The 17479-nt window shown below is 36.2% G+C and overlaps 1 protein-coding gene across 1 annotated transcript; it reads left to right on the forward strand.

Moving 5' to 3' along the window:
• Positions 1 to 153: 153 nt before the first annotated feature.
• LOC129260339 (gamma-aminobutyric acid type B receptor subunit 2-like) lies at positions 154 to 16762 on the forward strand. Its single transcript, XM_064099403.1, has 12 exons — positions 154 to 215; positions 3583 to 3780; positions 4202 to 4432; positions 6000 to 6063; positions 6466 to 6552; positions 7299 to 7455; positions 9515 to 9647; positions 10352 to 10459; positions 12231 to 12356; positions 13081 to 13226; positions 13746 to 13938; positions 15247 to 16762. The coding sequence occupies exons 1-12, from the start codon at positions 168 to 170 to the stop codon at positions 15409 to 15411; spliced, it is 1656 nt and encodes a 551-aa protein (XP_063955473.1). The 5' UTR covers positions 154 to 167; the 3' UTR covers positions 15412 to 16762.
• The last annotated feature ends 717 nt before the right edge of the window (positions 16763 to 17479 follow it).

Raw genomic sequence — 17479 nt, forward strand, 5'->3', positions numbered from 1 at the left:
TATTTCATCTTTCATTTTGCCCTTTCCCTTTCCTTCTCTTTAATGACTTTTTTAATTCCTTCTATGCATATTTTTCTTTAGAAAAAAAAATCCTTTGAATTAAATGAATTAATAATGCATTATATATCTTCATCTTGTTGTCTTCTCAGTCTAAAGACGCAAGAATAATGATAGCTAGCTTCTCAGAGGAAACGGCTAGAAAAGTATTATGCGAGGTAAGTGTAGTTATGCGTCATTTTCACTGTCATTCATCATATTACAATTATGGAATTATATCGACGACTAAGTCTATTCCTCTTCACCGCATATTCTTTCTCTCTCTTAGGAAATATTATTAACCGCAAAACAAGGCTGGCTGTCTCTTAATTGGATGAGATATCTTAAAGGACTGAATTAAAAGCAAATGCAGGACTCATTATTTCATGATAAATGCATTTGCTACAAAGTTATATGTCAATAGGATTCAAAAGTACATAGGATATAACAAGTATAACTGAATTTCAAAAAGGGATAAAAAATGAAACAATGTGTATAAAATCTTATAAGTTAAAATGTAATAAGTGAAAATCGTAAGTTCTGATGAAAACGTGAACGAGATGACGATTATGGAATAATAAGCATAGTGATAGTAATAATGACGATGATAAGGATAGTATACATTCATGATAATAATTATGAGATGAATAAGAATAGCTATGTATGTACAATTCATCATATTCGTTCTGTCACTGCTAATATATAGATATAGTTTAAAATACGGTGTCAATCATGACACTATGATTGCAGAAAATTGAGAGGAACACATCAAAAAAGATTTTATGAGAATCTGTTAAAGAATATAAAGAATTATATTCTTTGACATATTATTTTGTGACGTCACATACGAGCAGCTGCGCCATTGGTCCGAATTTCAAATTCTGTTCCCACTTATATTGTCCATCATGATAACTAAAAGTATTTTTCTCATAGGAGCATGTATTAGGTAATGTCTCTATAATGACATATCGTTATGCAATGGCAATAGCATTCAATTTTCTTAGAAATAATTTTTTCGGGGGGGATTAAAAATTCATGACATTAGTGAGAGGCTTGCAAGTGATGTCACAAAATAAAAATTCAGAAAATTCATGTCCTTGTTTTTTAATCTTAATGGATTTAGGTAAATCCTTTATTGATAGGCCTACATGTAAGTTTCTTTCATATTCCTCACCCCCTCCCGTTTTTTAAAATAACAACTTGAAGCGAGATGAACTTTTAACGCACCGATAACCACTGCATGATTCTTGTCGTTCCATGATCAATGCAGGTGCATTGACGGCAAAACAGACTTTGTGCAATCTTAATATGCAGAGTTTTAGTTTTTAATTCGATGAACCGCACAAATTACTGATGTTCATTGTCTTTTCCATGATTAATGCAACTGTATTATAGTACGGAAAAGAAGGCTTTGAACATAATTATAGGACGACATCTATTGGCAAAGTCGCAACCACATTGAGCTAATGGCGAGCTCACCGAATTATTGAAATTGCGGCTCAATCGCAGGGCCACGGGAATGTTTTTTTTACTGGGGGTGCTGATTTAGATTTGAAAAGCCACAAAAAAAAAGGGGGGGTCACTACAAACAAAAAGTACGCCATTTTGGTTACATTTTTTCTTTTTCCACACCTTCCAGGATCCAGGGGTGCTGCCTATGGAGAATAATGCACGCTGCACCCCCTAAGAAAATCTTGGGGTGCTTCCCAGGGCCATACTTAATTGCCTCCACACCAGTGGCGTAATGAGCCAAAAATTTTGATGGGGGGGGGGCAGATATAGGGTATCGGGCAAAATTTATGAAAAGTTACAAGCGAACTAAGTGAGCAAGCAAAAAAATTGAAATTTTTATGATAAAAAAATTGTAATATATTTTCACATTTATAAAATAATATATTTCACCCTTTTCTATTTCATTTTCTTTCCTTTTCTCTTCTTTTTTCTTTGTATTTTTTTTTTTTTTGGGGGGGGGGAGCAAGCGCTCCAAGTGCCCCCATCAGACACACTGATAATTTCATTTCAGATCGAAAAGTGCAATTGGATGATAACTAATTTCTTAATGAAACCGACTCCAAGGAGTTCTAATATTAACTCAATTTTCACAATTTATCAAAAAGCAACAACAATAAATCAGGAGAGCAAATTTCTCCTTATTTGCGAAAGATTGTTGTTTTATGATTTTATTCACGTTCAAGCCTATCACATGATGCTCATTCAACCACGGCATGATAATTTCTTTGTTATGTTCACCCATCAATTGACAACACATTTATATAACAATATCTAAATACACGGTAAAAAAAGGCAGTTTAAAAGTTCATAGAACACTGCCTACTACATGAACCTTACAGTAGCTATTTAACAGTTTAAACAATATCGCTTAATTTTATCGAGAATTTAATATTGCAAATTAGACTTCGTTGTTTAAGATTTCAACTATTCAAATTGTTTAAACAACTAATAAAGGTTCATGTAGTAAATTGCGTTGTGTAACAAAATAAACAGCATTTTACTGTGCAATAATGATATCAGTATATATAGAGCTTTGTTTAAAAAAAATTAAACAGCGGTTTTACTATGTATGCCTTATCAAATCCAGGTCGGTTATCAAAAATTAAGACCACGAATAACTTCAAACGATAAGTTTTATAGGCCTACGTTTGGCGGATGTAAAACATGAATTACAGCATAGATTTTAAAAAAACATCAGAAAAGGTAGGCACAATGACACGTGTAACGTTTGACCATTATGCCTAAAAATTCTTGCCTGGAGCTCGGGATCACATTAATATTAATACAGAAATTAGTCAAAATTTGGGCATACTCTGACCAAGTTTTTTCTTTTGAATTGTAGTTTCAAAACGGTTATATACAAGATTTTGGTACTACAAACGTGGAAATAGCATTAAAAAAAGCGTAAGTAAGTAAAGCGTAAAAGCATAAGTATTTCGACATGCATTCATGAGAGTAAACTGATGTGTATTGTTTTAATGTACTTACTCTCTAAATGCAAAATTGCGAATCTGGTCCCCAATCATACTCTTCTCGGAGTGAGACGAACTCATTCATTTTTGAGTGAGACATCTTTTTAAAGTAAAGGTGTCTATAAAAATGCACACTAGTCACTCCAGAAGAAGCTATAATGCACTCTTTAAGGATGCACACTTCACTCCAGAAGAAGCTACAATGCACTCTTTAAGGATGCACACTTCACTCCAGAAGAAGCTACAATGCACTCTTTAAGGATGCACACTTCACTCCAGAAGAAGCTACAGTGCACTCTTTAAGGATGTACAGTTCACTCCAGAAGAAGCTACAATGCACTCTTTAAGGATGTACAGTTCACTCCAAAATGATCGGTCCCTACTTTCACTCCGAGAGTTTAATGAGGGACTAGATTAGCTCTTTCTTTTTCATTTAGAGAGTACTTTTGTGCTATATTTTTTCATGTACATAATGTAATAAATAACGATATTTCCAAACCACGTCTATAGTAATGACTGTTGAAATAAACGATTATGTTAACCTTTATATTTGCATTTCTAGGCCTTTATGCGCAAATTGTATGGTCCTAAACGAATCTTCATCTTTCGCGGTTTCCTGGAGTCCAACTGGTGGAAAACCTCAGACAAACCAGTGGATCTAAGGTGCACAGATGATGATATGATGACTGTCCTACAGAGTGTAATTACTGTATACTTCAACATGAATGCAAGACAAAGGACTGCAGTCGCAACGGCCCAGGTGAGATGGGGCGGGACGGACGCAAGTTAATGCGATCTCTAACGTCTGCGACATAAGTACTGACGAAACAATAAAAAAAGGCGGGAGGAACTGGGTATTGACGAAACGTATTGTTTTCTTTTCCAAAAGAGTACTGAAGTTATCATCTCACAGTCTACGACGGTTCCAAGCAAGGAATCTCACACGAGGCATATATGACTATCAGTGGTTTAGAGACAGGGTTTTCCTCGTTAGCAACCATTATAAATCGATGTGACGTCACTATCCTGTACTCTAATGCACATCAGTTGCTGAGGTGGATATAAAAATCGAAAAAAAAATCGTCATTCATGTTCATATCAACTAAGTTTATCCTTAAGGATTCGTCTCAATCCATATTCTCTTCCATTTTTCTTCCTCTTGAATCTCGATACACCCTCAGACGTACCTGTCCTTTCGAAAGGAGATGTCCCGGATCCTGGGCTCGAAGATCTTAACGAGCCACGATGTAGCAGCGAATGCTCACGATGGGATCTGGGCTATCGGATACGGTCTCAACCAGTCTCGTGCCTTTATTGGTAATCGAAGTCTACACGATTACACGTACAATGACAAGAACATGACAAGAACATTCTACAACCACATCCTCAAATCACAGTTTTATGGTGTATCGGTAAGACGTACTCACTTATGAATTCCCACTCTTTTCTGAATCGGCTTATGATTGTTCTCATGTGCTTCTTCGTTTAACATTGCAGCCAGTGGCGTACCGTGGGTCACGGCATTGGGGGGGCACCAGCAAAAAATTTGAGTCACGAAGCGCGCTCAGTTGCCAGGTATACTGACCTAATAGAAACATTTAAAGGACAGTGCCATTAAACGGATATGTATCTCACTGATCAAATAATGCGAGCGCGAAGCGCGAGCTGAAAATTTTTTATACTCAGACCGAGAAAGGGACATTCTAAGCAAATTTTTGTTATCATGTTATGTACTGGTCTCACTAAAAATACAATCAGAGCGCGAAGCGCAAGCTGAAATTTTTGTATGTATTGACCCCAAACAGGGACATTTTAAGGACTGTATTTTAGGAATCCATTAAGAGTATACATATCTCACCATAGTCATCTAATGCGAATGCCAAGCGCTTGCTGATTTGGTTAGAATTACATCTAAACACATTAAGCACTTTTCATATATTATTGTAATCTTGATTATCATATGCATCTCACTAATCAAATATTGCGAGCGCGAAGCGCGAGCTGAAAATATTGGAAATTCAGACCTGAAGAGGGGCATTCTATGGCTTGTTTGTAGGAATTCACTAAGACCATACGTATTTCACTAACCAAACGATGCGAGCGCGAAGCGCGAGCTGAAAATTTTTTATATTCAGATCAGAAAAAGGGACATTTTGAGGACTGATTTTAGGAATTCATAAAGAGCAGACATATCTCACTAATCCTTTAATGCGAACGTAAGCACGGACAGGAAATGTTTTATATTAAGACCTTAAAATGGGGCTATCACTTTAAGTAGTCATGAAAAAGAAGCAAATATATGTCACCAAATAAAACAATAATACGTGCGAGGAAATGTATTTGGTGTATATTGACTTAATTTTACAACGTCACGTCTCTCAAATATACTTGAAAACTATAGTATTCCGAAAAAAATATTTGATCTATTCCAACTAGTTATACAGACAATGCGAGTACCAGGAACAATGAAGCAAATTGTGTTTCATACAGTTATTAAAAAAAGTTTTTTTAATGTAATATACAGTAACATAACATAATTATAATATAATATAAAATTATAATGAACAACAATTTCTTCTTTCCCACTACGTTTACTTTTCATTTCTCCCTCTTTTTCTCCTTTTCCCCCGTTTTTTTTTTGTTTGGCCAGCCGATTGGGGGGCACGTGCCCCCCCCCCATGCCCCCCCCCCCCGTAGTTACGCCACTGATTGCAGCCAAGAAACGTGATTCGAATTTAGCACCTCGCAATTCTAGATTTCTTATTATTCCCATAGATTCCATTATTTTGTAACGCTGAATAGGGGATTGACGAAAGGGGACATATTATGTTGGATACAAAGAGTAGACTTACTGTTTTCTAATATACAAATTAGGCAAATAATTGATGTATAAATGAATGAATTTACTTATTCATCAGATTCTATTATTTCCCACATTTCTCTTATTTGTATATTCTATGGATATATTATCCATTTTAGGGACCAATGGGATTCCAAGCAGACGGTGACAGAACGGGGTTTTTCGTCATTGAACAAATTAAAGGTAATTATTGTTCCATTCTTAGAGCATAGAGAGGCGTGTGTTTTATTTGAATTTAAGGCAATACTTAATATCAATAATAAATAGTAAGAAATAGAAGATAATTCCGAGCCAAGGTGATATCAGACACAATCCAGTCGAGAAAGGAACAGTTGACCAATACTTTGACCAATTGCTATATTGCTGATTTGATCACCAGTATACAGGCCAAAGTTTGCCCATCTGTTCTATAAAGTACCAACATTAATTTTAAAAATGCCTTTTTTCAGAGCAGATTATCATGCTGATTCCGCTGACGTTTTTTCGTAATTGTTTTTAATACGCCAGACAGCGCACTTCTACTTCATCCCATTAAACCAGAACTTAATATTTTTCCCCATTTTTTCTTCTTATGATCAATTTAAGATGGAGAACGTGTAGTCTTAGGAACTTTAGAACAAGGCCAAGTTATTAAATGGCTCTTGCCTACCGAGGATATATGGGATCAAAATAGTAAGTATATCAGATAATTAATTTCATGCAATTAATAAGCCGCTAAATGATATAAAAACATGTTACAAGTAATGACATACATTACATTACAACCGACTCTTTCTCTTGTAATAGAATGTTTTGTTTTGCGTACATAGTTTGTATTATTGTCTTATATATCAGGGGATTTAATCCATGTGTTATATTCGTAGTGGTGACACTTTTTCAAAAATTTAAAATATGGAGGGAAAACTCATCATTTGTGTACAGAATTTGATGATTTTTATACTCGTACTTAAAATGCACATAGTAAATTAATTACACAGTGATTTATATATTTATACTGTAAATATATATATATATGTATATATATATCTTCCTGCTGACAATATATGGAAAATATCGAACTAATTGAAGAACCATAATTTGGAAATCAGCTTTTTGAACAGTTTTCTTCTCTTTTAGGGGGGGGGGGGTGATGGTCATTTCTAAAGCCTCGCCCCTTTGAACGTTGGTGACTGTTTCATTCTTGAGATGATAAATACTCACAAGTGTTTAAATATATGTTTGTTTGTTTATTTTGTTTTTATTTTTTATTATTGTATTTTTTTTTATTATTGTTCTTTTACAATTTTCCGCCCCCTTGAAAGTTGCACATGTAGCAGTTACCCCCCTCCCGAAAATGGTAAATATGGTACTTCTCCCCTTCAATTCGATGTGATACAGGAAGAAACATTATATTAATATTTCTCTCTCTTTACGAACAGACGGACAGCCACCATTTGACGAGGACCGCACGCATGAGATCTTGGTAGTCCAAACTATCTCTAAAATATCGGTTATCATAATGAGCGTCTTTGCTGTAATGGGAGTATCCTTATCACTGTTCTTCTTCATTTTCAATATCAGAAATAGGAAGAATAGGTAAAAGTAGAATAATAAGACACCTCTTACAAACGATTACCTAAATGAAATGTATAATGGAAGCCTTTATAGTCGTATATGACTGAGAATGAGGATGCAAATGGCGAAAGTTAGTATATTTTATTTAGGTGTTTTTCGTGAAGGTGGGGGAGCAATTAAAAGATATTTAAAACGTATTAAAAGAAAGTGAAATCTTTTTGTTATCTATATCCCAACCAATTTCAAAATATTGTATCTTATTCGAAATAGATCACAAAGACTACTAAATATAATAATCAGTATTCAGAAATGGTTGAAGGGGTACATGGGTGTCGATCGGTGTTCATGGTTAGGAGGGGAATGACTGACACAAATATTGTTCTCTGTGAGGGATTTTTTCTCAAGGGGGGGGGGGGTCAGTGGCATTACGGGTCTAATATTTTAGGGGGCCAGACATGGCATAAAACGCAAAATGTATAATTTAAAAAATTCTGCGAGCGAGTAAAAAAATTGATCATTTAAATACAAAATCTAATTTTGTGATAGATTTTGACATGATATTTCAAATATATATCTTTATTGGAAGAGCCGTGGTGTAGTGGTTCTGACTCTCGCCTTGTAAACAGAGGGTCGTGTGTTCGAATCCCACCGCGGTCTAGCGTCCTTTGGCAAGGCGTTAATCCACACTTTGCCACTCTCGACCCAGGTGCTAAATGGGTACCCGGTAGGATGCGAAAGATATTGTATGTTTGAATTTGCCAGCGCCATAATGAGGCTGCGATGAATGCAAGGAATGCTCTCCAGGGAGTGGAAATTGTGCACTTTTCGTGCGGGATTTAAATGAATCCAATGACCGGGGTAATAATAAGCTGTAACGCGCTTTGAGCCATTCTGGGAAAAGCGCTATATAAAAATTGGCTATTATTATTTATTTCACCCTTTTTCCTTTCATTTCTGTCTTTTCTTGGTCGTGAAACTTTCTGGGGGGTCCATGGCCTCCGAACCCCAGCCCCAGGTCTGTATGGGGGAGGGGTAGTTGTAATAAGACCGAAGTTTGAAGTATAACATATAACTTTATTTCTACAAGACTAGGTACTTATAAGGGCTTATCAATAAGGGCTTATCAATAATGCGAGCGCGAAGCACGAGCTCAAATTTTTGAAAAAATTGACCTGAAAATTGACCATTTTGAGGACTCATATCGGTTTTCATGATTATATCTCTTGTATACACTCTTTCAATTCTCATTTCATTTGTATTTTCTTCTCTTATTTAACTTAAATGAGGAAATGAGAGTCATAACTATGATAATGATAATAATGACTATAGTAATAATGATAATAGCAATTATTAGAGTGGAAAGGCCCGAACCAAGGCAAAAACACGCTCATCCCGTGCTGGTCTACAGTTCCCAGTGGGACGTATTCACCCGTTTCTTCGCAATGGAAAGTTCTAGTTCTAATATAACTTATCATATGATTCATCATGTAGAAATATCATAATGTTCGACCTCAATTTATTGGGGGGTTGATTACACAGGCCATCCCCTTACCTGAAATATTGGGGGGATATATCCCCCATCCCCTCCCCCCCCCCCCGGGATCGACATCCATGAAGGGGTATACCCAGTGGCGTATCTATGCAAAATTGGCACCCAGGGCAAGTTCTAGGATTGCGCCTCTTCATTCATTTCATGTTGGAGGAAAGAAATGGCCCTGGGAAGCGGGGAAGCACCCCAGGATTTTTCTGGGGTACGCAGCATCGCCTGTCGAAATTTGACCCAAAACACTTTTGTTTTTATATTATATTTTGCTCAAAATACCCTTCATTTGGGAGTGAAAATCCTTTTTAATGGGGGGGGGGGGGATGTGCTTTTCAAACTTTGAATTAACCAGCACCCCCAATTTAAATTTCTTTCCCAGGCCCTTGAGGCACGGCATGGAATCGAACCCGTTCCAACTTTTGACGCCTATGGATTCTGAGTAGTTCATCATATTAGTATTTCTTTTTTTTTCTCTCTTTTCCCTCCCCATTTTTCTTTTAATTTGTACGTTTGATGCAAATTTAAACACTTTATCAGGTTTATTAAGATGTCTAGTCCAAATCTGAACAACCTCACTATCTGTGGAATTTCTTTAGGATATACATGTGTGATCTTACTTGGCATAGACCCTGGAATGTTAACACCTCCACATCAGTACATCATATGCGGGGTAAGATATTAATTTTTCATCCTATAATGATCTACTGTAGTGTTTACACTTTAAAGGCCACCGCACACCTTACGACTGGTCTGCGACCCGATTTCAGAATAAAATGTAATAGAATTTGATGCTAATATTGAGACTTGGAATATCTTACTGCATAATGTTCTAAATCATCGTACGAATACCTATGATCAAATTCGTGACTATGCTATCATCCTTCTTAGAATAAAAGCGAATTTAATATCTAGTCGTAATGACGTCATAGCAGTCGTACGATTGGCTACGATTTGAAACTAATTTGGACTTTACACCAAAATAAGGACTTGCAATCTTTCAAAATTGTTATAATATTATTATTTCAATTCATTTTAACCTCAAATAAAATGATATGTTCCATTCACATCTTCAGAAAATGAGCAAAATGCGATTTGTTCCAAAATCGGGTCGCAGACCAGTCGTAAGGTGTGCGGTCGCCTTAACGCACACATTTTGTTATTAACTGGTAGTTCATAGAGTTGAGTAAAATTGAGAAAATTAAAATCTGACTTACAAATATTTATTAGTTAATGTAATTTCCAAGTAGGTAGTAATAAAAGTGCAAAATACTTGAATAGCTTGGGGATCAGCAACCATCAGCTCCCATGAAGTTCGAATATGAAATAAATTGACATTCTAAAATTAAATTAGCTTCATATTTTTCTTTCTCTCAGGCGCGTGTGTGGTTTATCTCGTTTGCTTTCACTATAGCATTCGGGGGAATGTTTACCAAAACGTGGAGGGTCTATCATATCATCATCAACAAACGAACCACCAGGAAGGTATAAACACTGCCATAATGTTCATATTAGAAAAGATTAGAGTATACATCTAGCATAAGTTCTCCAAAGATATCTAAGATGGATATTGCTGCGTCTAGGTCTCCTGAAACCGATTTGGGACGGTAAATTGCCACTTTGCCCGCTTTGTCCACTTCCTGTTTGGCCTCATCCCACATGGTGTAATCATAATCCGTCTTCAACTACTTCTTTAATTAATTATTTGGTCGAATTGCCATTTAGCCCACTCACCATTTGTCTAAAATTCATTTATATTTTATCCATGTCATCTAGTAGCTACTTAAAACCACTAAGTCCGTAGATATGATTAGACGGTCAGTTTATGAACCATATATCATAATCATACTAAAATCATAAAAAGAAGCGAAAGTTGAATTATCTAGGCAATATATAAAGAATAATTAGGCTAAGTGTATTGTTATGATCAAGCGGTCATAATACCAAATTATAAATGGACCAAACGGGCTTTCATCCATGTAGCATTAGACTTTCTGAGAAGTAGGCTGACTGCTTTGAGACCATGCAAGTGAAATAGAAACCATTTGAATTCATCATACAGCCTATCCGAAAAATCTATTATTGCAAGTCTTGCGATTTTATTTTACTTTGCGTTTAAAAATACATTATAGTGTAATAAAATATTGCACAAGAATCATACGTATAAAAAGTATATAGCCTACAATGTACTGGTCAGAATAAAATTCTAGATAGAAAGCGTTCTATAAAAGCCTCTTATCGATATCATTAGTACTTACTTTAGAGTGTAAATAAATGTCTTTATTTCTATATATTACCACTTAACATATATATACAGTGCGTCCCACAAAAAAACGAAACCGAGATTTATCGATGATTTATCATAATTTAATCACAAATACAATAGACAAATGACCTAGCTACCGTTGTAAAGCTTAAAATCTCCTCTTTCATCTGAAATTCCTTAGACTATTTCTCATTCACGCATGAGTGAGCAAAAACAATTTGAATAGGGGATACCAAACAGTCATTTGGCGGGCTGTATCTGGGTTTCAAAAGGAAACCACATTTTTAAAAAGTTCAATATCTGCTCTTTAATTTGATACCTCAATTACAGAAAATGGTCAAGAAATAACAAAGTTCTGGTTATTTGAAATAAGGCTTGAATTTCAACAATTTCATAAAATTAAGAGGTTCTGCAGGCTAGAGTTCAAACTCACTTGACGCTCCGTTTTGTTGACGAGCCATGCATTAAGTCTTTTGTTAACCATGCGATAGCTTCTGTGGGTAACCGGTGAAAACACGTTTATTTAATGAAATTATGGAAATACAAGCATTGTTTCGAGGGAACATAACTTTTTTACTTCTTGACCATTTTTTGTGATTAAGGTATAAAAAAAAAGAGCAGATATTGAAATTTTTAGGCATGTGATTTTCTTTTTGAAATTCAGATACCCCCCGCCAAATGAGTTTTTGGTATCCTTTCTTCAAATTGTTTATGCTCACTCATGCGTGAATGGGGAATAATCTAAATAATATCGGATGAAAGAGGAGATTCAAAGCTTTACACTGGTAGGTCATTTGTCTATTGTATTTGTGAATAAGTTATGATAAATCGTCGCTTAATCTCGGTTTAGTTTATTCTGGGACGCACTGTATATATGAATATAATTCAACAATTCCTTACAAGTTACTTGTTTTAATTATTTAACTAACAAAGCCGAAGCTTGTTGGTATTTGATGTATTTCATGATGATCTGTCTTTCGTTTGTTTGAGGTGATAAAGGATCGACATCTGGTTGGCATCATTTTGGTGCTTTTAATCATTGACCTCATCATTCTGGGCATCAAGGAGATCGTTGATCCTTATCACGTTATTGATGAGCTGATCGAGAAACCACGGGTAGGTCCCGCCAACCACCCCGTCCCCCCCCAAAAAAAAAAAAAAAAAAACTACGAAAAGGCTAAATTCAATAGGCACACACACACTTTTTAAATACTTTTTTTAAGTGCACACCCAGTTACTCATAGAGCGTAAAGCATTTCCATTTATTTGAATGCAGGATAAAAGAGCATAGGTGCCGTGGCCGGTGATCGAACCCCGGACTTTCATGTATAGCCAGACGCCTTAGACCACTCAACCACGGCACCTCCACACATTTTAAAAAAGTGCAAACCTAGTTACCAAGAATGCTTAAAGCTTTTTCATTTATGTGAATGCAGGATAAAATAGCTTGGCCGATTTTATGCCTTGCTCACGGGCATAGGTACCGCGGCCGGGGATCGAACCCCGGACTTTCAATGTATAGTCAGGCGCCTTAGACCAGTCGGCCACGGCACGCTCACATACGCACACACACACACACACCCACCCTCACACCAGAGTGTCCAAGTTACAGTTTACAAACTCACCATGTCCATTAAATTTTGCCATAGGGTATACAGGTGAACTCTTTTAGTTGCACACAGAGACATAATATTAACTTTCATGTCAAGCAATATTATTCCTGAGTGATATATAAAAAAGAGTGTATTGCTGTAATATAAATTCGGCTTCAGTATATAGCCGCTTCCATGGCCTGTTTCAGTAACTACGTGTTTTTTTTTTTGGTGTTTGTTTGTTTTAGACCCAGAAAGACCGTGAAAATTTCGTACTGTACATCCATGTTTACCGACGATGTTCTGCCAAGTTCAATACAATATGGACCATCATCTTGGTTGTATACAAGAGTTTCATCATGGTGTTTGGGGCATTCTTGTCTTTCCAGACAAGGTACGTATTGCCATGCAGTGTATGATTTCATGAAGTTTGTGAAGGGTCGAATCTCGGAGCGACTCCAAGGTATTTCGATATAGCAGAGGCAGAATATGACATTATTCATCAAAAGATAATAAAATGCATGGAAAGGGCTTTCATACTCTTTATTTTGTTATCAGACAATTCGCCCTTTTTACTGCCCCCTTCTGATTTTCGTTTAAAATGATCGCTTGGAAAAACGTAGGAAGTGTGATAGGCATGGTAGGTAGATCGTCCCATGTGGCCATCTGATCTGCTATGTATTGTGTATTCCATCAGTGGGTAATTGTGATATCAGAACAATCTAATTACACATTTAAAACGTAGCTCACGGGTGAAGGTATCCAAATATAATGAAGTATCTCTCATGCAAAAATCTGAAAGTGAAATCAGTAAAGAAGTATGGGGGATCTTTTTCATATCGACACCCATATAAATGCAGTCTTCTTTTTGGTTCTTTTCTAATTTCCTTATTTGTTTTATATGTTTGAATAGGACAATTAGCATTTCTGGACTGAATGACAGTTACTATGTTGGACTATCTATATACAATGCTTGCCTGTGTTGCGCTGTGGCTGTTCCCTTATCACTTTTCAAGATAAACTCTCTCAACGTGACCTACGCCGTTACATCTGGGTTCATCATCTTTTGTGCGACAACTATTCTCTGTACACTTTTCCTTCCCAAGGTAAATAGATAATGGGATACTTATCTAAAGGGACTGTCACTTCTAGACGATTTAGCCATTGTAGCCTAGTAGTAGTAGTAGAAGTAGTAGTAGTAGTAGTAGTATAGTAACAGTGGTAGTAGAAGTAGTAGTAGTTGTTGTTGTAGCAGCAGCAGCGTCAGAAACAGAACAGCAGTTGTAGTAGTAGTATTAGTAGTAGTAGAAGTAGTAGTAGTAGTAGTAGTAGTAGTAGTAGTAGTAGTAGTAGTAGTAGTAGTAGTAGTAGTAGAAGAAGTAGTAGTGGTGGTAGTAGAAGTAGCCTAGTAGTAGAAGTAGTAGTAGTAGTAGTAGTAGAAGTAGCATAATAGTAGAAGTAGTAGTAGTATAGCAGTAGTAGTAGTAGTAGTAGTAGTAGTAGTAGTAGTTGTTGTTGTTGTAGCAGCAGCATCAGAAACAGAAGCAGCAGTTGCAGTAGTAGTAGTAGTAGTAGTAGTAGGCCTAATTCTGGAAGATCTTCAGATTAAGAAATGAAATGACGGGCAGTATACCTTCCGATAGATCAACGTATGCCGTTTACCTTAATAACAAGAGAGGTCATCGAAGTGTACGTCTTTTCACCCACGCTCCGCGGGATGTACCGCACAGTGCCAACCAGGTGACGCGATAAGAAGAGAAAAAGGCGGATTAAATGACGAGAAGACGCGTTGTTGGAACTTGGTAAGACGAATCGTTGGGAGATCATGGAGAAAAGGACAAGATGACGACGTGTTGAAACTTGGCAATGCGGCACATTTTGGACACGACGACAATATGACGAGTTGTTGTAACTCAGCAAGTCGACTTGTTTGGGAATTAGAGAATAGTAAGATGACGAGTTGTTGGATTTTGGTACTCGTCATCTTATATTCATTCTTGTGCTAAACAAGTTGACTTACCAACTTTCAAAGCTTGTCATTTTGCCTTGTGGCAAACAAGTCGACTCGCAAAGTTTCAAAGTCTCATCATCTTGTTCTCTTCCGAAATTAATCGACATTTCGACTTCCGCCAACTCGTCATCTTGTCTTCTTGTCCTAAACAAGTCGATTTGAAGAGTTTCAATAACTCGTAATTTGTCTTCTTGTCGCATGTCGCAAACAAGTTGACTTGCCGGCCAAGTTTCAACAACTGGTCTTCTCGTCATTAAAATCGCCTTCTCGTGTTTTTATCTCGTTGTTTGGTTGTCACTATTATAATCTTCCGTGTATGTGCTCTCGCACAATGTTCGCGTGGGAATCGTATCTGGAGCAGATGTTCTGATTGTGACATTTACCTTTTCCTTTCTCCCTTTAGATATCCGCCATCTATCGGCAGCATCATGAAGTAGGTAACATCCAACGATTCGGTCTGAACACAACTCACTCTATGCCAGGAACATCAGGTGTGACAACTGTTAAAATGATGGGACGAGAACCAACTCAACTAGGTGAACATAATGCCATCAATAAGAAAGCTTGAATTATATACATTTCAATGTATTATGAACGGATCAGGGGGAGCCTATGTAGTGTGCCCCATTTTGGCCGAAATTGTGCACCCTAGCCCTTTTTATTTTTTGGACAAATCTCCCCCTTTGTAAGATTGTTACAATATTGAATACCGAACAAATAACAAAGACAATTTTCATTAGATTATTTTTGCTTTTTAATTATTTACACAGAATAAAAAAAAATATATAATACATCTTACATATCGTGAAGATTCAGTTCTGAGTTATTTCAAATAATATAATTATATGCAAGTTGGCTGGCAAAAGTTCCTTAAATTAAAGTCCACAATGCTGGCGATGGTGAAATTGATGTTGAAACACAATGAATAATAAGAGTCACTGTAACAAGTTGAAATGTCCGTGAAGACGAATTTGATGATGATAAACAGTCAATTTCAGCAATCCACGGGTTGACAAATGTTCTGTAGAACAGGTTGATGATCTCGATGAAAACTGAGAATTCCTCTCTCAAAATAACTGCAAATAGTTCATTGATGGTGTGCAAAATTCCACAGAAGATAACTGTTGTTGGAAACAAAGTATGCTCTTAAAAAAAAAATGGTGTGAAATTCTAAGTTCTGATCTGATATGATGATGTCCTTGAAGAAACTGCCAGCTTATATATATATAAATTTACACTATTCTGGAAGCTTCTATTATTGTCTTTAAAAAGAACATTCTGCCAATTTCTAGAGCAGTCCAATTATACGACTCTTGAATGACCTCAGTGAAATTAACAATGTAAAAAAAACATAGCTAATCCTATTGTCCTTTTCACTGCAGGGTTTCTATTGTCAAGCAGTCTCTATTGACCAATACAAAAATACCAAAATACCAATCATTGCTCTTTCTCATTAAATATGCGTATCTTGCAAAGCTTACTAAGACATTCTGGAATATTCTAATTATGCTATGAACTTCCTTAGAGAAAAAAATAGCACAATGAATGAATATACATGTATTTTTCTCTTACAATTCATCTTATATAATATGATAAGATATAAACTTTATCTTTTGCTTAACAAGAAATCAATTTTCATGGAAAAGCTCCTTTTCTAGATGTTTTCCCCTTTTTCACTCATTAATTATTATTTGGGGATGATTTTTTTTTCACACGTTCTTCTTTTCCCTCTTTCCTTCCACTTTCCATTTCTCTCTATATGTTCTTTCTTTCCCTTGTTTCCTTTCGCTTTTCGTTTCTTTCTCCTTTTCCCATGGGGAGGGGGGGGGCAGACCCCCCTCCCCTGGTCTCTGCCTTTTTACGCCACTGGCCCCAAGCTTTGAGCCTAGAACGCCGGTGCCTTAACCACTACCCCCCCCAAAAAAAAAAACGACCCCCCCCCCCGGATTAGTGGCTAGGACGAGCAGACTTTCAACCTCACCAATAACTTCTTTGACGAGTCTATTCTCATTTCTTTCACAGCACAATGTAAATAAAATTGTAATCATCAAACTTATATTACTATATAGCCTACCTATGTATCAAAGTGGATATACAATCGGGAGTCGTTACTCATACTCAATATCTCATGACATATTGTCACCCCTTATATTTGTCAGTCACATTTATATTCATATTTGCTCGTGTAAGGCGTCACTGGCTAAGATTTTCCAGGGATTAACTGCTTCTTTTGTCTCTATCATAGTATAATATAGTTTTTATTATACTCTGTATATTTTGACCTATCTCTTAGAATTGTTTTCACATGATTTCAACTATATTTAATGCCTGTATATAGGCTTATATGTATTTGGAAATTTTATCGATATTAAATTGTAAACATTAACTGAACAAAGTATATACTATTTATGAAATAAAACTCACGTAAAGGGGAATATTATTAAAACAAATGAAAGCCCGTTTTTATAGGTGGTCGTGTAGATCGTATAACTGCACTGTTGCCGCTTCTCGTAACTATGTCATTACGATATTCCTTTGTTATCGGAGTTGCACGTATATACAGCCAAAATGCTAAATTTCGTAGTCATGCACATTACATTGAAAAATGTAATCTAAGATTTGGAATAGTAAGCACT

Source organism: Lytechinus pictus, chromosome 5 (genome assembly GCF_037042905.1).
Source record: "Lytechinus pictus isolate F3 Inbred chromosome 5, Lp3.0, whole genome shotgun sequence".
In the NCBI taxonomy this organism is placed as follows: domain Eukaryota; kingdom Metazoa; phylum Echinodermata; class Echinoidea; order Temnopleuroida; family Toxopneustidae; genus Lytechinus; species Lytechinus pictus.